Below are 22,155 nucleotides of genomic sequence, written 5' to 3' on the forward strand. Positions count from 1 at the left end.
TCACCGAACATACGTCACTGCGGGGGCATCACGCAAGAGAAATGGCGCCCTGCCATTGGCCACTTGCCCTTGTCAATCAAACAGCACAATTCCCCCCCGCCCCAGTGGTCAAGGTTGGTTGAGAAGGCGTCAGTGTGTTTAGTTTGTGCAGTCGAACCTGGAGCAGTGACAGATGAATTGTCGAAAATAGGGGAAAAGCAAACGCGGGTGACTCTCCCGTGCACAAAAAAATCATGTTTCCTAAAGGCAAAAGCTCCGTCGTGCCATCGGATGGTCAAGCTCGGGAAAAGTAAGGTCTTTTGAACATCGCCCGTCGTGCGTGTGTTATTGTGTTGGATGTAGCCTATTGTTAGGGCAGTATAGACACGACTGCATATGGAGCGTATGCTGCTGCTATAGGCTTGTCGCGAGAGCGTTGAATCGAAAGTGCCCGGCCGTGCGCCATTCCGGGGTCCCCCTGTGGCACAGAGCTTTCGCCCCTGGTCATTGTGATGTGATCCAGAATAAAAACCGTCTTTTTTAAATCACCTATTTGAAATACTGCATGCGGGACGGGCGCTTCAGTGTTCCTCGTTTCATTTTGCCACAGACGCCAGTCTTGGAGGGGAGTGGGTCTCGTCTTTTGTTTAGTTTTTATGCATTTTGCATGCTTTTGAGGTGCTGCCTTGCTCAATGGGGGTTTATAAATAATAATAAAAAACTTAAATGAATTAGTAATGTGTATATAGTGAATATTTATATATTTTTTGGTTAATATAATTTTTCTTTTAAGAAATATATTACATTTTTACTATAAACACTGTTTTAGCGGAAACCAGAGAGAAGTGTGACACAATATTGATTTCTTGGTTTTGTCCTCATCAACCATATTATTTTTTATTTGTCAATTGTTGCTTTAATACCTTAATGTTCTTTTCTCTGTTTTATTGCAGGTTAGCTTTGTATGTTTATGAGTATTTGTTACACATTGGTGCTCAGAAGTCTGCGCAGACTTTCCTGTCAGAAGTAAGACCCAGAACCACAGCACATTTGAGATGTTTTTACCTTGCAAACATTAAAATTGTAATGTCCCGTACACTCTTAGACTGAACCTTTAAAAGATGTAATTATTTCCGGATCCATTCTAGATCCGATGGGAAAAGAACATCACATTGGGAGACCCTCCTGGGTTCCTGCATTCCTGGTGGTGGTGAGTATTTTGAGTGTAATATGTATGTGTAAAAAGAAATATATGACCAAAAAATAACAATGACGTTATTTACTCATGCCCTCATGTCGTTCCAAACCATGACATTCTTAATTTTACGGGACGCAATGAGAGAAATTCTGAAGATGACTGAAGCTTCAAAAAGTATCTTAAAAGTGAATTTATTTGAAATGTATTTATTTCACTAAAATCTTTTGGTCTTTTTCTCACACAAAGCTAATGCATTGTATGGTTTATTGTTATTACACAGAAAACAATCTTTAAATTTGACCTGTGGAAGGGAAAGTCATGCAGGTTTGGAATGACATGAGGCTAAGCACTGTAAATAATGTCCGAAATTAAATTTGACCATGATTTGCTCCTTTAATCTGATTACTGTGCATATGCAGACTTATATGACCACTTTTTTCCTCACCCCAGTGTCTTTTGGGACCTCTACTGTGCAGCTCCTGAGAGGAGAGACACATGCGAACATTCAAGCGAGGCCAAGGCTTTCCATGACTATGTGAGTATATGGAAACGCATGAAAATTCTGCTTAAATTGAGGACAAAATTACTTTTCTTGTGCCTGTGACTTTGGAAGAGTCTCTGTGTCGTATAATAAGAAAATGTGTACAGTGTCACGTGTGAAGGATGTAGTAATCATCCCTACAATAGAAATTATGTCATCAGGGTTTTCCATGGAATCACCACTGTTTCTAGACAAAGATGGTATGTACCTTGGACGATCCACTTTGTTATGTACGTGATGTTTGGCTGATTGGACAATAAAGGCCTGTGTGACCAGGAAGCCAGGAGGGGCCTTATTTATTAATAGATATTTTAAATTGCACTTTTTAAAATGGATTTGTAGAAACATGCCCTTTACTATGGTATGAAGTTACTAACAAATCTAATAAAAGCATTTTAGGCAAGTTGCACTGAGACCGATCAGTCCTAGTTTTGGATAACATAAACGAGACTGTAATAAGTGGCGGGAAAAACTCTTTAGCATAGTTTAGTTACAATTAAAAATGTACAACTCGTATTGTGGCATCTCTAATTGTCATTTCTCTGTATTTCCAACTAATGTGGGAATGATGCGACTCTTAGGCAAAAACCTCCAGCTTTAACCTCTTATTATTTATATATATTTTGTACACCAATGGCCTTTACAATGGCATGAAATCACTAGCAATAACTAAATATTTTTTAGCCAAGTTGCGCCGAGACAGATCAGTCCTAGTTTTTGGAAAACTTAATTGAGACTGTAATAAGTGGGGAAAAAATCTTTGGTCTTTAGTTACAGTTAATACATAAAACTTGAATTGTGGCATCTCCAATTGTCGTTTCTCTGTGTTCCCAGCATCTTATGTGGGCATGATGCGACTCTTAGGTGAAAACCTCCAGCTTTAGCCCTCTACCAATAATATATGACTGCTGTTGTCTAGCCGCAAGCTTTAGTGAAGGGGCCACGGGTCGGAGGTCATATGCAGAGAGTGTAAAAAATCAAACCCTTGCTCTTCTGTCTAGACACCGTAATCTGAAAGGATGCTGCCGTACGGGGACATATGAAACATGATCAGTCATTCGGAAATCAGCTGCATGTTCAGCATAGTTGGATCTGCAGGAGTGTTATAGGGCATTATGTTTTGAAGTCATCGTGTGATCGGCGCTGTCTCCTCTCCTGCCTTTTGTGCCCAGCTGTGGTCGGGACCGTGGCGTCAGGTCTGTGCTCTCTTATTCTCCAGAGGGTGGGGGAGGAGGCTGCGCCCTCTTTAAACAGTGGCCATGTTGTCTTCATGCTGTGTCAAGGGAAACACTCCCCCTCGGGCTGTGGTGGGGATGGAGAGTGATTGATGGCTGTCATGGAGCCTGTCGGTAGGCAGATTGAAAGGGATGGAAGAGACAGATGGAACGAGAAGCATGGAAGCGAACTTGGAGCGTAAGGGAGGGATGAGCTGTAGAAAGCAGGACTGTGTTGGATTTAATTATTTTAGGGCATTTTAGAGATATAATGTTGTTAGGTTGTGATGGAGGGCTGTCATCAGGGTGGGACAACCAAGAATGTTTCAGTTTCCCTGGGTTAACTAACTCATCCTCGAATGATTTCTTTGGATATGAGAAATTTTGCTAATCCTAAAGTAGCATTAAATTCCCACCCATTTCACTTCTGTAACATGATTTTCCAGACATTCAGCTAGGGGGAAAAGGCAAAAATTGATTGAATTCCCATTGGGAATTGATTGAATCGTGAAAAGTGGGCATTCTATTCCAGAGTTTCCTTTCATTTTGTTGGATTGCTTACCTTCCGAAACAGGAAACGGCAGCCTTGGTGACATCAGCCGAAATAGAAAAGTCACTTTGGGGGCGGAGCAAGTGATTGTGAAGTCAAACATTAGTTTTCTTTGGAATACAACACACTGCAGTGTTATTTTAGTTATATTTATATGTTAGTATAGTATGTATTAGTATTTAGCATTGTTTATTTTTAGAATTACATTTTTTCATTTTGATTTGAGTAATTTTGTTATGTGCTTTTGTCTTTTATTTGTCTTTTTTTTTTGAAAGATTTCTATTTACTTAACTATAACAACACCGATGCACTAATGAACTGTGAATGATGTGTCCAGAAATATGTATCAGGAGTGTGATTTTGATTTTCATGTGGATTTAAAAAATAAAAAGTCTTCTTGGCCCCTTGAGCTGTGGACTTTGATAGTCTGAATGGAAAGCGTAGCTGCTCCATTGTTACGGATCAGTCTCGGTCTGGCTCTTCCCATTGGCCTGTTCTGATCTTTGTTGCTCCATTAGGGTCAGCTGCTCTTTTTTTTCTTTCTATCTCCTTCCTGTGATATTTCACAGCGCACTCTGAAAAGCCTTGCTCGGTTAACTTGGGCTGAAGTGTGACAGGCAGCAGACCACACTGTGCTTCTTCCACTGCCATTATATGCATGTTCTAATCCCTGTTGTGCTCTGAAACCTAGTTCTTTCCTCTTGGTTTTGTGGATTTTACACCAGTCAGTTGTGGCTGTGCCGTTGGCTTTATTGCTTGCTGGTTGAGTACAGAGTGATAGAATGCGTTAAGCTTAAGATTTATTCTGGTTTTCCTAGGTAAATAATCAGTGCTTAAGATGTACAAGTGTTTTTTTCCCCATCTAACTTGTCCTTTTTCTTTGTGTCCACAGAGTGCCGCAGCAGCCCCCAGTCCTGTTCTTGGGAACATGCCACCAGGAGATGGCATGCCTGGTGGACCCATGCCCCCTGGATTCTTCCAGGTTAGATCATCACCCTCTGTGTAAACCTCATCTCATTTGAGATTTTTTTATAAGATGCACCTGATTCTAACCTTACATAGACATACCAGGTTTGGACACAGTGATTCAATGTTTGTCATGATTTTAAAAAGTATTGTATCTATGTTGTGTGTGTGTGTGTATATATATATATATATATATATAATATATATACATATACATATACATATATATATATATATATATATATATATATGTGTGTTTATTTATTTATATATATACATATACATATATATATATATATATATATATATATATATATGTATATATATAAATAAATAAACACATATATATATGTGTTTATTTATTTATATATACATATATATATATATATATATATATATATATATATATATATATATATATATATATATATATATATATATATATATATATATATAAATAAATAAACACATATATATATATATATATATATATATATATAAACATATAAACATATAAACAAATAAACAAACACTCCTGGGCAAAAAAAATGGCTAAACACAAGGCTTTTAATTGTCGTAACCCAAATTATTGGTCAGGGAATTAGCAAAATTTAAGCAAATGCACTACTTTAAGAGCCATTGCTGTCTCAGAAAAGCATCAAAGACAGAATTAAGTTTTTGGCAGAATTTGGGAAGTTGTGTGTGGAGTGATGAATCACAATGAAACACGAATTTCTGCGATGGTGATGCTCCAGAGCGGTGTGTTTGGAAATCTGGTGAGAAATATAATAATAAATGCATCATGAACCGTGAAGCATGGAGGAAGAGGTGTCATTGTGTGGGGAGTCCTTTTAGCTGTTTGTATTGGTGAGCTATTTCACTGTGCAAAGTCATTGGAATACAGGAGAATATTGCAGAATGACTTGCTTCCCACAAATGAAAAGTTATCTTAAGAGGAATGGTCAGATGTTATTTTTCAACAAGACAATGTTCCTGCACAAAGTTCAACAAAAAAAAACAAGCGGCTTGAGAAGTCCATCAGGCTCATGTTTTGGCCAGATCCAGATTTGAACCCTATAGTAAATATTTGGTCTTACGTTAAATTCAAACGAACTGGGAGACATTTTTGAACTACTCATGAACTGTTTGAAGCCATTAACATTGAGTGGAACAACACTGACTCGTCTTCCTGTAAAAAGCTGTTTGCAGGATTACCCACACGGCTTAATCATTTAAAGAAAACAAAGGGAAAGGCTTTTCTGTGCTAAGTTACTTTATCTACAGTATTTGTGTAATTCTTGCCAGTGAATTCTTGTGTAATTCTTATAATTCTTGCCAGTGATTGATTTGATCAAAAGACCACTAAATATGGAATATTTTGGCTCGGCCCCATTTATTTATATATTTTGCCCAGGAGTGTGTATATTATTATATATTTTGTGTATAATATATTTTAAAATATACAATAGATTATAATTTATTATAATAATAATAATAATGAATAGTTATATAGGATATTGAGGGAAAAGCAGCCAACAAGTTTCCAGTACTAATGGGAACACCTTCAATATATCCAAAGTTTTGACTAGTAGTGAATACGAGTGTTTTAAATTGAGTAGCTTTGCGTAAAAAAGAAAATGATGGCACGGCTCTGACTAGTCACTGAGTCCAGTGTTGGCTTTTCCTGTTGTATTCTTCATAAATGTTTACTTGTGCACTTACTAGGGGTTGCACAGACTATTCAACTTCTAGCCGCTGATTTCTGATCATGGCCTATATAGGATAATATAATAAATCTTTGAAGTCCACTTTTATGGTCTGTTTCCAACAGTTAAAATGACAAATAAATGTATACTCCGAGATAGATGTTTGATTATACCATCTGGATGCTCAAAATTGATCGAGTGCATACACATTTTAAACAGTTTATTGTACACGTAAGCTAAACGAATGTGCTGCTGCATTGTAACGCACACATATACAGACAGTAGCTCGCACATCACGTGTAGATCCTGCGTACACACAAACATCCAGTAGTGCAGAAATGTATTGTCAACACGCACACACACTGTTCTGTGATTTATCAGTAAAATAGCTTGGAACATGAAAAGTTCTAGCATATATTACTTGCATATATTAGCATATAAAAACCATAGCTTCACTATTAGTAGAGAGATTGTGCAATTGTGCTCTCACTAATGCATTCATTCATATAAATGTAATCTTAAAGTACTGTGCTGCTTTATATCTGAAATGGATCGAGCAGAAATCTGTGAGAAATATAATGACCCAAAGACAAAAGAACTAATAAGAATAAGCTGTTATGTTGAAGCAATAGCCTTGTGGGGAGAGCTGTGTCATATGCCATAGCTGTGCATAAGGCAACCCGCATTCAAGTCTTAGATCGGGGTTCAGGCTTATTTATTCATTAATGAGGTCATCAGCGACTAGTCGAATCGACTTAAGTTACATAAATGTCGACTTTAAAAAAAATCTGAAGTTGTTCAACCCCTAGCTCTTATTCGTCCCTTTTGTTCACCCATTGATTCATTTGTTTGAACTTAACCATAATGCTTTGCTCTTTCAGAGTTTAGCTGTTCAGCCACCAGTCACGTAGGATTCTCAGTGTGTTCTCTGGTGTTGTTCTCTTTCCAGCCCTTTAAATAGCCTAATGAATCTTTTTTTTTTCTTTCTCTTCTGTCTCTCTCCTTATTTCTGTTTTTCCAATGCTCTTTTCTTTTATCACTTGCTACATTTCCCTTGCTTGGGCTCTCGCTCCTGCTCTCCTCTCGTGTGGTCTCTTCACTTTCTTAGGGCCCTCCCGGCTCCCAGGCCTCCCCTCACGCTCCTCCTCCCCCTAACAGCATGATGGGACCCCACGGCCAGGTAGCAGCTCCTGTCTATTCACGGACTATTTCAATTGACCGGTTCTGCCCTCTGTGTTGTTTCTCTCACGCTGTCTTGCTACTCTGCTGAGCTGTGGTTTACCCCATGTTCTCGCAGACATCCTTTTTGTCATAACTTCATTGGATTCAGACAATATGTCAGTGTTACAGTTTTCTTACAAGTTGATTTTGTGTTGCAGCCTTTCATGTCACCTCGCTTTGGAGGGGGTCCAAGACCCCCCATCAGAATGGGCAACCAGGTAAATTGTCAGATAATTCTAGATTAAATTAAAATGTCAAATTAAATTAAAAAAATGAATTTGTATCTAAACTTTTCTAGCCCCCTGGCGGAGTTCCAACTGCCCAGCCAATGCTCCCAAACATGGATCCCAGACTACAGGGTGAGCCTTCATCGCGTATGACATCTGAGTTGTTTTAAGGCATCTAGACGGCATAAACTGATTTGACTTCTCCTTTCCCCATCTAAAGGGCCGATGCAGAGGATGAATGTTCCTAGAGGAATGGGGCCTATGGGCCCCAGCCCCCAGAGTTTTGGAGGAGGAATGAGACCACCACACAACTCAATGGGCCCTGGCATGCCAGGAGTGAACATGTAAGAGCTTTTGTGGCAACATATGCTGCCATTCAAAAATGTGGGCTTAGTAAGATTAAAAACAATTATATTTGTATTCAGCAAGGACACCTTAAAGGTGACCGTAAAGACATTTTAATGTTAGAAAAGGTTTCCACAAAAAATAATCAGCACAACTGTTTTCAAAATTGCTAATAAAAAGAAATGTTTCTTGAGCTTTAAATCATCATATTAGAACGATTTCTGACACTGAAGACTGGAGTAATGGCTGCTTAAAATCAGATTACTTTTTAAAACGTATTCTATTCTGTTATTTTAAATTAACATTAAAATCTTACCAACCCCAAGCTTTTGAACGTTGGTGTATCATGTAAATTAATTATTAAATTGAAACTGAATTCTAATACACATCATTTTATTTGATTCCAGGGGCCCTGGAAATGGCAGACCACCATGGCCAAATCCAAATGCCAACAACGTGAGCCAACTTTTTCTGTATTGTAGTCTTACTAATTTTAAATTATTACAATTATTATATGTATGACTATAATAGAATGCTGCATGTTTAAACATATGTCTGTTTGTTTTGCTTTAGATGCCATATTCATCACCATCTCCTGGTGCATATGGGGTAAGAGAAGAGGTCCTCATCTACTGTAAATTTGATCATAATTACCGTAGTAATACATAAAGACTTTGAAGTATGAATCTAAAGATGTAATCCATTTGTTTCTCCAGGGTCCACAAGGAGGGCCTCCAGGAACACCTGGCATTGTTCCTAGTCCAGCAGGTCTGTTTGCAGCTGAGAGTCTTTCATAATCGTCTTTATTGGATTTTGTTTAACTCTGATTTCCATAGATGTCAGATTTCTCACACGGGTTTGCTTAAATATCTAAAGCAGAATATTAATCATAACTGATCATGCAGAGATCTCCATGCCATTAATGAAAGATTTCTCACCCTCAGACTCCAACAACTCCAGTGAAAACCTGTACACCATGATAAACTCAGGAGGTGGAGGGCGCAACAGTGTAAGAGACAGACCTGCTGACTCATTTCTCAGAGGCAAACTGTTCAGTAATTGCTTGGTGTAGTACATTAATGAAGCAGAAGTGCCTTTGGCTGTGTTCATGTTACCCTTTTTCATCATTACTGTCTGATGTCGGTTTTTTTTTTATTCCCACTGCCTGGTTTTGTCCAGTTTCCCATAGGCCCAGGCTCAGAGGGACCTCTAGGGGCCATGGCAGGAATGGACCCGATGCATATGAATGGAGGTAAATACACATGGTTATATTTGAAATTTAACTCAAAAAATGTTATATCCATTTGGAAACAAATTCATGTTTTTTTTTTCTGTCTTTGTAGGTTCAGGAGACCTGGATGGACTTCCAAAGGTGATTATAATCTTTCTAATTTTTTTCTTCTTTTTTTTCTTCCCATCATTATATTTGGGTCACGATGAGATATATTTAAAATCTTGCTGTAAAAGAGTATTTCATAGAGTGCTGCGGGAATGGGTCCTAAAACTTGGAAACAAGTCAGCATTTTTGCACTTCCAGTTCCATCGCCCTAAAGTCAGTGGGTTTTTAAAAAATAGATATTTGGTTGAATGCCTGAAATAAGTTTTGTGGTTAACACAAGCTTAAGATATCTTCATGTTTTATTATCAGGCATAAAATTCAGCAGTAATACCCTGCTAGTGATTTTTTTTTATTTTATTTTTTAAGATAAATGGGATTACATAGGTTGTCTAGGATGTTTTCACCGATTTTACTGCTCATACTACTCATGCTCTTGCAAACTATTCTAACTCAAATTAAAATATGAGTTTTTGAAGGCCTAGTGGCGGTGATGTTGAACATTGCTACTGTGGTGCATTTCGTTTGTAGCCTAACTTTAGGTTTGTGCAGATTATCTTGAACGAAACATGTAAGAATCTTAAATTTCGGTTGGTCATAGAGCTTATTTTTTACAAGAATCAAAAACCAATGGAAAAGTCTTATTGTCTTTTTGTCGAGGGAACCAGGGTGACGCTGTCTTCCAGATTGGCCTACAAAAACATTTTATCCCTGCAACACTGTATTCACTGCTTATTTAACTTGCCAATTACTATACATCTCATCATCAGAATTCTCCTAACAATATGAGTGGCATGAGCAATCCACCCGGGACCCCTAGAGATGAAGATGTAGGAGGCAGCTACCTTCACTCCTTCCAAAATGATAATGTAAGATACTTTGACGTTTATATACTATATTATGGTTTTGAAAGTACTAGCAATACTTATCCTCTTTTCATGTCCTCAAATGAAAGTGGTATGCTGGCACGATGCAATACATCCTCTAAATCGAAAAACAAGTTATGCTAGCAGGATTTTACACCAATGAGAGATCACTGGGCGGGGCTAGCCAGTACGGCACAAAGGACAAATTGTCATACAAAAACTCGCTTTATCATTTTGCAACTAGTTAGGGCACAGTGAGTGTGAAGTGAATACATGGAATGGTTGTTTTTCTGTAATGTTTTGCTTCAGTTTTTGACCCTTTTTTTTTTTTTTTTGTATTTACAGCAGTACTCTCCTTCCATGACCATGAGCGTCTGATGCCAGTCTGTTTGCTCCGTTCTGGAAACTCACAGTTGGCCATCGATGACATAGACAGAGTACATGTACAGGAAATGGAATTGGGTGGGACTGCCCTGCATCCTCACAAGTGGTCTCATGCAATATCAAAATGAATTTTGTTGTTACTTTTTTTTTTTTTTTTTTTTTAATGGCTAGCAAATCTTTTCTCCTCTCTAAGATCAGAACATCTAAATGTGACTCAATGCTCCTGGATTTTTTTTGTTTCGTTTTCTCGTTCCCCTTTGAGGCCATCTCTCATTAAGAAGCAAAGTATGGTTTACTGCTGACATAATCGCTGGATGTGTATACGTTTTGTGCCGAAGAGGAATAATCTCAGTTCACTCTCTCGAAATCCGACATCCAACTTCAGCATGGTTTACACGTACGAAACTTCCTCCGACTTTTTGACACTGAACTCTCATACGTGGCCTTGAATTCTGTGAATATTTTATTGCCTTTCGATGACCTGTTTTTTATTTTTCTCCAGTGAAACGCATCAAGTGGTGAGAAAAATCTGTCTTTTCTGAACGAGGAAAGACTCGGAGTTGTATTTTACTCGTACACTGTCATTTTTGTCTTCAAGCATTATAAGCAGCTGCTTTTAAGGAATAACTGCATTGATGGGTGCCAGTCCTGAAGATATTTGTTATGTTTTCTGCACTGATTTCATGTTCTCTTTTTTTTCTGAAATTTAACTGCTGTCTCTACCTTTGGTAAAAGACTGAATGACAAGTTGATCCTCTCAGATGCTGACCCTGACAAACATACTACCTATGAGACCTTCTCAGAGCTTCCCAGGCTGGGTGACTGGAATTCGCGCCTGGATGCGTCTCCCTGCAAAAATGTTAAGCCGTTGTTGCGCTTGATTGTCATGAATTTGTGATGGTTAAAGATACCCATATCATGTTTGTCCTAATTATTATTTTTTTTAAATATATATATATATGTAATTCCCTGCCATGTGCCTCTTGTTTTAGCTCTGAAATGGTTTCATCCCGAAAGGAGGTGGCTTTTGTAAGCCATGTGTGTTTGGATTTGTTTTGTATTAGGTTTCATTTGAGCGACATCAGACAGTCATAATACAGTTAGAATGGTAACTTATTCTATTTATACAGGCTTTTGGTCATTGTTTTACATTTTAGTAGTTGTATTGCACGGCTTTTGTTAGCTTGTGCATCATACTTTTAACTGTGGGCTGAATAGGCTTGTTTGTATATTGACTACTAAATTATTTGGCTCCTTTCTGTGGATTTTTGTCTTATGTTTTCAGTCATTCATACTAATGCAAGACGGAAAGCAGCGTTTATCCCCTATTTTCAGTTTCCAGCTAATCGCTTTTTAAGAGAAAAGGGAAAGCTCAATGTGAATTGATTTTAACTTTGGAAAATGATGTAAAGCTGTTGATGCTCCCCGACGACTTTAGGGTAGCATCTCTTCAGAGGGCCAAGATCCAGCCATTTGATTTCCATGTAAATCATTCTCTTTGAATCAGTGAACCAGTTTCAATGTAAGATAAAGTTGTTCCCAAATTGTCTTAAGTCTCTGTCTGTTTTCACTCATTGTAAAGTCTGTGTAATGTTTTTAATAGGCAGGGTATGGGATAATAACTCATTTATGAAGCTCTTTGCTTGCCTCTTCTGCAAAATGTCAAGTAGGATCATAGTGGACATTCTCAAACAGGCTGGACGGGTGTCATGCACTACCTGTGAGGCTTGAAGTGCTTCATAAGAGCGCTAAAGGTTTTGGCCAACCAGCTGGCACCAGGAGATGGGTGTGAGAGTGGCGTTTGTGTAAAAGAACAGACTCAGCAAACCACTGATCATCCTTAAGAGTCTTCAGTTTTTCTTTCTCAGCAACTCTCAAATGGTATTAGGAACCGTTTCCACAGAACATGTTTCTGTGCTGCTTTTCCATTGTTTTCAATGTAAATGTACACTAGATCAGTAGTTCTCAATCTTTTTGTCTCCAAGATCCCCCCAATATAGACCCTAGTAATATTTGAAGCCCCCACCCGGTAGGCTAATAGGTTTCCTTGGGTACATCTGCTGTAATGTGACCTTGGATCACAAAACCAGTCACATGGGTCAATTGTCTGAAATTGAGATGTATACATCAACTGAAAGCTGAATAAATAAGCTTTCCATTGATGTATGGTTTGTTAGGATAGGATAATATTTGGCCGATATACTACTATTTGAACATCTGGAATCTGAGGGTGCAAAAAAATCGAAACATTGAGAAAATCGCCTTTAAAGTTGTCCATTTATGTTTGAGATTGTGCTGCATTCACTCACAAAAATAAATGTTTTATATATTTACGGTAGGAAATTTACTAAATATCTTCATGGAACATGATCTTTACTTAATATCCTAATGATTTTTGGCATAAAAGAAAAATCGATAATTTTCACCCATACAATGTATTGTTGGCTATTGCCACAAATATACCCGTGCAACTTGTGACTGGTTTTGTGGTCCAGGGTCACTCATGACAGGTTTATTTTCAAAACTATTTTTAATTTATAGAAACCAGGAGTGTTCAAAGATTAAGTTTTAAGTTTCACTCTGTTAAACCAATAATGAATTATCACGACATTTCCAGTCATACGTGATATTTAAAAAGCCTACCTGCTAAAAAAAATTGTGCTTGGCATATCCCGAAAAATGTAGATTCTTTATAAATACACATGGTGTTTTAAGTTTTTATTAATTTACATGACTTCTCCAGGTCTAAAAATAATTTGAAGACCGCCCCCACTGCCCTGCATCTCATGTTTTTAAATGCAAAAAAATGTGTTCTGTGTGAATGGCCCCTTCTAATACTTTATTTACTCGTTTAATGATTCCTGGACACTTGGTAGGTTTGGACAGACTGATGACATTCCTGATTAATATCCTGTGAATATCATAATTATGTAGATTTAAATGAGGCTAAATGAGTCAAACAAAGCAGTTCTAACAGTTATATTTTGTTGCAGTCTAATCTTTTTCATGGACAATGGCCTCTTTTGGCTGCATTGTGGTGTATCAGCCTTTTCAGACTAATGAAAGCCGATCAGTCTGGAGAGTCAGTGAGGAACCACAACACGATCCTGACTGCCAAATACAACATGTGACGTGAGCCCAAAGTTCAAATGCAGTCATAAAGTTAAGGTGACTGGGGCTAAAGAACAGTACTGATAGTAATAGTGCTGTCAAATCGATTAATTGCAATTAAGTTTGTTTATATATCATATATGTGTTATATAATATATATATATATATATATATATAATATATATATACGTGTATGTATGTATATAAACTCAGCAAAAGAAAAAGGGAAACATCCCTTTTTAAGGATACTGTATTTTAAAGATGCTTATTTGTATTTTACAAAATTTTTACATATCTTTATTGGAAAAGGTTTAAACATGTTTTTCATGCCCTAAACAATTATGACACATGCACCTATAGAAAAGTCCTTAATACTTTAAATATATTTAAGAGACCTTTCTACAGACTTTAACGCAGGAGACATGAGGACTGAAGAAGTGACCAGAGCAATTAACCACAATGTCGGTTGTACAAGGGTTATACAAAAACATGCATTTGTGCTGTATTATGTAAGCATAATCAGTAGTAGATGGCATCAGATTCTATATTTACATGTACTGTAGATTAGCAGTGTCCAAATGTAGACTAGGATTATTGTTACTAGCAGGCATTTGAAAAACTGGCCAATAATAGATTCAGTTTGATAAGATCTACTGGATAAAAAGTTACTGAAGCTACTAAGTGTATACCTCAACTTCCTTTTTTGTGAAGCTGTTGTGTCTTTAATAGGTTCAGTGACTGCAATGTGCAACATGTCCATACCTGCCTTTCATGTCTTGTTACTGTGCAGCTTTAAAGAGATTATTTGAAATATTTCTGGTCGACAAGCATGGTTCAAAAAAACAGTTCAAGTTTCTTTTCACTGAAGGACAAGCACACAACAATAATTTGAAATTAAGTAGTCATGCTTTATTTAATGATATACACTGACTCTTACATGATATATATATGACTTTAATTTGAATAGTTCAAAACACTGTGCTCCTTAATCGTGTTTAGAACAAATGACTGAATTATCAGTTTACAGTTCACAATTTACCCTGTAAGCATCATTTACAGTCACAAGTTCAGAAAAAAAAAAGCACAATCAAAAAAGCACAGATGCCCTTCATAACCTCTGCTGACAGTTGGATTCATATGGTCTTTGAATACAATGCTGGTATGATAATCAAATATGATAATCTGGTATGATATAAAATGTAAAAAAAAAATATTTTACAGATCAGTTATATATTCAATAAAAAATATGTTGCTGTCACTTACATTAGACATCCATCTGTGTTTGAAACATCAAGATACAGAGACCAGCTGGTTTGATCTGTATCTGTCACAAGCAAACACAGGGACTCAGAAAATAAGTTCAGGCACTAGAATTTCAGAAAAGTGCAATATACAAATGCAGTCATGGATAAAAAACTATTTTTTCCCTTTATTCAACTTTTTCCAGAACTTTCCGAACCTCTTCAGGGTTGTACCCCCAAGGTCCGATGCCACCCTGTTAGGAAGAATGAAAATGCATGTGAAAATCCTTCCATACTGTGGACTTCCTGATGAATATATTTAGACATTGGCACTCAAAAATGCAACAAAAGCAAAAGAACAGACCCAAGCGACTATAAAACCCTTTGCCCCATGCTGTTCAACTCATTACAAACCTTTCACCTCTATGAACTCGTGAAATCTCTTACAGCAAGAGGAAGAGTGTGTGTGTGTAAAGCCTCAGTCCAAGGTTAAAATATTCGAAAGGTTTCTCTCACGAGAGCTGTTATGAAGCTTTGGAGGTATTTCCTGTACTGTGTGCAGTTTGAAGTTTCTCTGCATTGCAAAACGCTCACCTGATAGATAACTTTCCCACTCTGAATGACATAGAGCCGCTCAGGCAGGGCTCCGTATTTGCTGGCAGTGATGTTGGTCATCTCGTCCACGACCACAGGGCAGAGAGGGTCTTCTTTGACCAGGGTCTGGGCCGCAGCCAGTCTCTCCTCCAAGTTTTTGTGCACGCTGATATCGACGTTGTTTACAAAGGCCCAACCATCTATGAAAAAAAAAACAGAAGCATTTTGATTATTGCATAACATTTATCTCTCGATTCTCTACATGTGAATGACTCAGCAGTGAATCCGGGCAGAGGTTGCATCAACCCAATTTGTTAGTGTTACATCAAGACTACAGCAAATTTATTGAAATATTATTGTCATTACCAGTTGCATGCGCCTCAGCAAGGTAAACAACGAGGAAATCTGCCACATCACTGAAGTCCTTGACAAGCTGTTTAAACTCATCAAGTTTGTAGAGAAACGGGGGTCATGTGCAACTTCCAAAACTCAGAACCAGTGGACGGTTACCTGTGAAGAAGACAAATGAACTGACTGCATCAGTACCAAGGCTCTATTCCAATAATAGTAATAATAAATATAAATAAATAATATTGGAACAGAACCTTAGGAGGGCTGAGGAATCAGTTTAATTGTTCCAATAAATAAACACATAATTAAATAAATTGATGGTTAGAACAGAACCTTAGCACTGAGCACGCAGTCAGATAAAATTTCGAAAATAATAATAATAACTATTATTATAAATAAATAGATATTAGTGTAATAGAATAAAAATAAGTCCAAAATATATATTTTATAGAAATGTATAAGTCAATAATTTATAGAATTTATTGACTGTACCTTTAAGAAAACGATGAATGCTCGTTTTCTGTCCGTCCAGAGTAAATAAAGCTGTGTCTGGAGCAGCGAACCCCTCAAAAGCTTCCAGGCCCAGCGAGCACCAGGTCACCGAGAGCACGGTTTTAATGAACGCCAGAGAAAAGAAAGACGGACCCCAGTCTTCGTATTTGAATTTGGGATTTTGAGTCATCGTAAACTTCTCTCCCATTTTTAGATGGATTTTCTTCATCCGTCCAGGGGAAATGATTGACAGGAGTTTCAAAAGGGATAGTTGCACGATCGCAAACAATATCATGACCACAGCTGAAACATAAACACAAACTTTTCTCAACGCGTATCCCACTGTGGTCTCCATTGTGAGAGCGATTTATTAGTCCACGCGTCGTGGTGTCAACATGAACAACAACGACGTATCAAACTTTTACTTTACTTGTTTGAGGCGCACCACCCTCCAAAACAAAAGAGAAGGACCTACAGCCTGCAGACGGGGGCGGGGCTGCATGTGTCACCCCGCCCCACACCTACTCTGATTGGCTCAAACCTTCATAGGCATCCATGATAGAAAATGTGTTCGTTGTTGGTGTAGGAAGGATGTCATTTGACATGAAAAAAATGGAAAAGCTGTGCAATTTCACAAAGCCTTCATTATAATGCACAGAAGAAGAAAAAAGAAAAAAACATTAGTCTGTAACTCGTAATGTCCCTGAAATTATTGTTTTGGTAAATTAATAAGGTCTTTAGGCGAACGCACTAACGACCCCACAACATTTCAAAAAATGAATTGGTTGATTATCCACAGCAGGAGGGTCAGGTACTCAGGTAGGTAGAGTAATGCATTATGAATTAGGCTAAATTATTTATTTATCATTTTGATTATTTCATATCACGATAGTATGAGAAAGGAAATGAAAAGAATGTAGGCAATCATTATCATTATCAGTAACAAGACATAGGCTACCTATAGGCCCTCTATAGGAATTCTTAAAGGAATACTCCACTTTAAAATGAAAATTATGTCATCATATACTCACCCTCATGTTGCTTCAAACCTGTATGAATTTCTTTCTTCTGCTGAACAGAAAGGAAGATATTTAGAAGAATGTCAGTAACCAGACAGTTTCTGGGTCCCATTGACTTCCATAGTATATTTTTTTCCTACTATGGAAGTCAATGGGACCCAGAAACTGTCTGGTTACTGACATTCTTCTAAATATCTTCCTTTCTGTTCAGCAGAAGAAAGAAATTCATACAGGTTTGAAACAACATGAGGGTGAGTATATGATGACAGAATTTTCATTTTAAAGTGGAGTATCCCTTTAACTTCACTTAGCTATACACATGTAAACGTAAACCTTCTATTGTTTTCGTATCATAGTTTATCTATTTAAGTGAAAAAGGCCATAAACAGGCTACCACATTTTTAAATGTATAAAAACCATTGAAACCATCCTGAAACCATTTTTCCATTTTTTTTGGGGGGGGGGGGGGGGGGGGGGGGGGGGGATATATATATATATTATTCATATGTTATACTATGTCCTCTGTAGTGGACACCAGGGCTGTTTGTTTAAAAAATAAAAAGACTTGAAATTGCATGTCTAGGCAAAGACAATGGGATTTTTTTTCATTAACCAATCAATTTTTAGGTTTGAGGATTTTTTCAAACAAACTTTGTATAAAGATTATTCTCAACTATGTTATTAAATATATAATGGAAGGAATTGATAAACCATTTAACTTTATGCAATATGTGGGTAAAATGGCCATAAATTGGTAGTCAATGTAATGCATAGGCACTGTATCTAATTTGCATATTAATGTGTTCTTCGGCCAAAATGTAATGAAAAAATAAGTGTAATAATGGGAGTAATAATTGACTACATTTTCATGAAAATATCTAATATTTCATAGGAATATGAATGTAGGCTACTGATTCTTTCCCTCCCAAAATGCCTGATAAACATCCAGGGTGTCCTCTGCAGTGGACATGTATAAAATCAATGCCGTTTTGTAACATAAATCATATTTTGATTAGACACTCCATAACATTTTCCTGAGATGTTGATTTATGACAAACAATTTGAAAATGAGTCAGATTTAAATGATAATTTCAAACTATTATCACATTTCCATAAGAGTGCTAAATTTGATCACTAATAAAGTCAGTCATCTCTGAAAAGCCCTGAATGTGCTCTTTACAGGACATCCAGACTTATAACTGTGACATGTTGCGTGGTGTCAGAGAAATCCACTAAAATATAATGTCCACTACAGAGGACAAAAATCTATTCCTGGGTTTATATATGGATATAGGCCTTTATAAAAAGCTCCAATGTTAGTTTCTAAAAATGTCCATAAGATGTCACTGTTGACATGTTTGATGACAACCTTTTTATATTATTTTTGCCTTTTTGTCTTATCCTTTAAACAGAAAGCCATACATTAAAAGCTATGATTCCCCCCCACGTTACTGACACATCGTCCTCCAGATAACTATGAAATATGTATTATTGGTCTGTCTATTCTTGATCTTGTTGTTGTCTATAACATGATCCTGTGAGGTGATGAATCTTATCTATGCAATTATAGCTTGTTATAAGCTATAAAGGTCTGTTATAAAGGTCTTGGTTGTGTAAAGCAAACTATTATTACCAGTTCAAGATCAATTTCATCATTCACATCGCAAGCATCCAGTTTGTTCCCGATTGGTCCCTCCCCTTTCGAAGTGTATGTTCATTGGTACTTCGAGCTGTCAATCGGAGCATAGACGCATGTTTTGGTTTTCAGAATTGATGTTATAGAAAACTCATAAAATTGCAGCTGAAACGTGAGAGAGGATGCGGTCGGTAAGAACACATTTAACAGCCTGTTTGACGCAGAAGTTGAGAGTCACCATTCAATCAAAATATCCTCTCTTTCTTGCTTTGGAGGATTTAAATAGGTATGTTTTAAAATCTACGACAACATTTAAATGTTTCATTGTGTTTTATTGTATTATAAAGTTTTGTTTTGGCTATATGTTTATCATGTTGCTTCAGAGTCATTAGAGAGCTATAACAGTTTGTTCCTTCAATTCAAGTTCAAGTTAACGGTATGATCCTTCATCCCACAGGTAAAAGAAACGATAAAGGACTATATTGTACGTGGACTGACATGCACACTTGGAAGTCAGAGGTCCAGATGCAGAAGCCTGCATCGCTCTTTGGCATGGTCAGTCATCAGACAGATTTCACCGAGCTGACTTTCTCCATGTTCAGCAGTAAAACAGACATCTGCCCGAAACGCGTCTCTTCTGACGGGTGCAGTGGCTCGAATCCCGCCTCGATACAGATGCGCTGCGGATCTGAAGATCTCAAACTCCACGCGCATCACACATCCAAACTCCACTGCTTCGCCATGTCACCTGGAGATGGTATGTACCTGCGAGCGGATCTGATCGACTTTTACGGGTATTTTTAATGCAGTCTTAATCTGGTTTATGGATTAAAATCAAGCCAGCCATGGCTGAGAATAATTAAGAATGCAAATATAAAATAGCGATAAAATATTTAGTATCAAAATAAATGTAGCTTATAGCGACTTCTGTAACTTCTAATTAAACACAGATGCCAAATGTCACAGATGCGTAATAGAGCCAAAAGCCGTTAGTTGTTGAAAACCTTTGACTGTTTTAAAATATATATGTAAAAAAATAAATGCATTTATAATAGCCCATGCCTAAATATTTAATAAAAACAATAAATTATAGCTTTCTAAATATATTCTAAATTAATTATAGGCTATATAATATACTATTTGTTTGGATGTATTTATTTATTTTGTTGCATAACAACCAGATAGCCTATACATTGAAAATCAGAAACTTTTTTTTTCTTTAACTTACCTTACCTGTCTCAAACTGACCTCGATATATGGTCATATAGGCTATTAGAGTGCGTAATAATATGTGGGAGTAATTTATGCAACCACAAACTGCATAGAAGATCGTCTTGTCGCCGTATTTTGACACATTTTGAGGCATTTCTCGTTGCTATGGTGTCTTGAAGTGTGTTAAATGTATCGCGGATTGCAATGCGACCCTTAACAAACATTTGGCTAAATAACAAAAATATCATTTTCAGATTGTCGTAGATATTAAACTCGCACGCGCAATCGTTTTTTTTTTCTTTTTTCGTTTTTTTTCCTGACAATATAGGTAGCCTATTTGATCGCTAAATAGGCCTACATTAATTTATTATTACGTAGATTATTTAAAGAGAGAGTTCATCCACAAAGTAAAATTATGTCATCGTTTTCATCCTCATATTGTTCCAAACTTTCCTACTTCTGTGGAACACAAAAGGAGATGTTAGGGATATACAGTTTCAGTCACTGTTCACTGTCATTGCATTTTTTTTTTCCATACAATGAAAGTGAATGGTGACTGAGACTGTCATTTTGCCTTCTGTGTTCTACGGATGAAAGAAAGTTATACAGGTTTACACATACCACATGAGGGTGAGTAAATGACAACAGAATTTACATTTTTGGGTGCATTACGTGAATACTATCATGGTATTGCATTGGGAGATCATTGAATGCAAAACATATACGATTCAGTAACCTGGTTCATTTTTGGTCATAAAAGCATCTTAATACTTGCTAGTTTTCTTTGTAGAAGTAACACACATTCTATTGACTATACTCTTCAGTGTATGCATGCATATATGTTTATGTGCTATTTGTGTTTTGATTTGTGTGACACTCTTATCGTAAGTAATGTTGAGCATGCCATGCATCCCTCAGAAACCGGGCTCTCTTGTATTGGACTAGGGTGGTCACCCTGTTTAGATGATGCTACAATGGCGTGGGATTGCGTGGGCTGACACAGTTAAACCGCTTACTCCAGCTTATGATTATACAAATTTGACTTATATTAGTAATCATACCTTGTCACAAAAGAGACTCAGAGGGTTTGATTAAGATGTTTGCCTGACAAATTCAAACCAAATGTTTCTCGAATGTGTCTCAGCATTTATGAGACTTGGTTCCACAACTCTCCCCCGTCCAAAGTGAATATTTTCAATGCCTATCAGATGCATTTGACAGAAGGGAACACTAATGTTTTAGATGTGCCTATTTGAGCATTATATTTACATTGGTGGAAAGGAATGAAATGAGACTTTTGTGAAATGTTTGGAAGCATGAAGTGTGTTGCGTGATCTTGTTGACATGTTTGAGAAAACTTGTTTGAGATATCATCTTACTCGTTTCACATAGGAAATAATTTTTTTAATGTTTGACTTATTTTTTTAGCATTGATTATATGATTGTGCATTCATTTGTGATAGTATGTTGTGAGCATAGGCTGTAACTTGAAGACAAAATTTCATCCATTAAAAGAAATAATTGATCAGGTGCTCATTTCATTTCAACTGCAGTGGCAGAACATGCTTGATTGTACAGAAAATGATGTTATGTGGCAGAAAATGTACAAATATGTAACCCTACCTATAGGTAAAGTCTTTTTTATATTTTTGAGAATGGTGTTTTTTTTCTTTTTGAAGATTCCTTTCTTTCCCCCCAATTATTCTTGCACAGATTTTTTTAGAAGGAAAGTAGTGCTGCAGTTAATTTTCAGGGCTCAATTAAGGATTTTCTTCTTCAGCAGGCCAGTAGTCGGATTCATACGTACTCTATATATAATTTTCTTTACAGATAGCAGATCATTTATCAGGATTCAAATTTACAGTAATAGCTAAAAATATGCAGTTTTTGCACCATATGTATTTGCTTTCTAGTAAAAGTCATAAGCCTTACCAATTCGTAATCAAGAACATAACAAAAGTTGATT

General features: G+C 36.9%; 3 protein-coding genes across 7 annotated transcripts in view; 2 read left to right on the forward strand and 1 right to left on the reverse strand.

Annotated features, from left to right (window-relative positions):
- The first annotated feature begins 110 nt into the window (after positions 1-110).
- On the forward strand, positions 111-12,081 carry ssbp3b (single stranded DNA binding protein 3b). 4 transcript variants are annotated; one of them, XM_082188506.1, is made up of 17 exons: positions 111-289; positions 933-1,005; positions 1,128-1,189; positions 1,628-1,712; positions 4,375-4,464; positions 7,263-7,334; positions 7,534-7,593; positions 7,674-7,734; positions 7,823-7,946; positions 8,355-8,403; positions 8,521-8,556; positions 8,664-8,715; positions 8,892-8,956; positions 9,127-9,199; positions 9,291-9,319; positions 10,054-10,152; positions 10,498-12,081. In XM_082188506.1, exons 1-17 carry the CDS (start codon positions 234-236, stop codon positions 10,525-10,527), a joined length of 1,116 nt encoding a protein of 371 aa, XP_082044632.1. In that variant the 5' UTR covers positions 111-233; the 3' UTR covers positions 10,528-12,081. The 4 variants fall into 4 exon arrangements, with proteins under 4 accessions (XP_082044632.1, XP_082044631.1, XP_082044634.1 ...); XM_082188505.1 differs by having other exon boundaries at positions 112-289; positions 10,495-12,081; XM_082188508.1 differs by lacking the exon at positions 7,263-7,334 and having other exon boundaries at positions 112-289.
- Positions 12,082-14,531: 2,450 nt separating this feature from the next.
- On the reverse strand, positions 14,532-16,799 carry dio1 (iodothyronine deiodinase 1). The gene is made up of 4 exons (XM_082188514.1): positions 16,323-16,799; positions 15,846-15,989; positions 15,480-15,679; positions 14,532-15,139 (listed from the first exon to the last, which is right to left on the reverse strand). Exons 1-4 carry the CDS (start codon positions 16,675-16,677, stop codon positions 15,074-15,076), a joined length of 765 nt encoding a protein of 254 aa, XP_082044640.1. The 5' UTR covers positions 16,678-16,799; the 3' UTR covers positions 14,532-15,073.
- A 2,304-nt stretch (positions 16,800-19,103) lies between these two features.
- glis1b (GLIS family zinc finger 1b) overlaps positions 19,104-22,155 on the forward strand; it is an 80,588-nt gene continuing 77,536 nt past the window's right edge. The window contains exons 1-2 of one of the 2 annotated variants that reach the window (XM_082188474.1): positions 19,104-19,263; positions 19,435-19,734. In XM_082188474.1, coding sequence (XP_082044600.1) covers positions 19,476-19,734 — 259 coding nt within the window. In that variant the 5' untranslated portion in view covers positions 19,104-19,263; positions 19,435-19,475. The remainder of the gene's footprint in view (positions 19,264-19,434; positions 19,735-22,155) is intronic. The other variant, XM_082188473.1, reaches the window with a different exon arrangement.

Source organism: Leuciscus leuciscus, assembly GCF_965113295.1.
Source record: "Leuciscus leuciscus genome assembly, chromosome: 13".
NCBI lineage: Eukaryota > Metazoa > Chordata > Actinopteri > Cypriniformes > Leuciscidae > Leuciscus > Leuciscus leuciscus.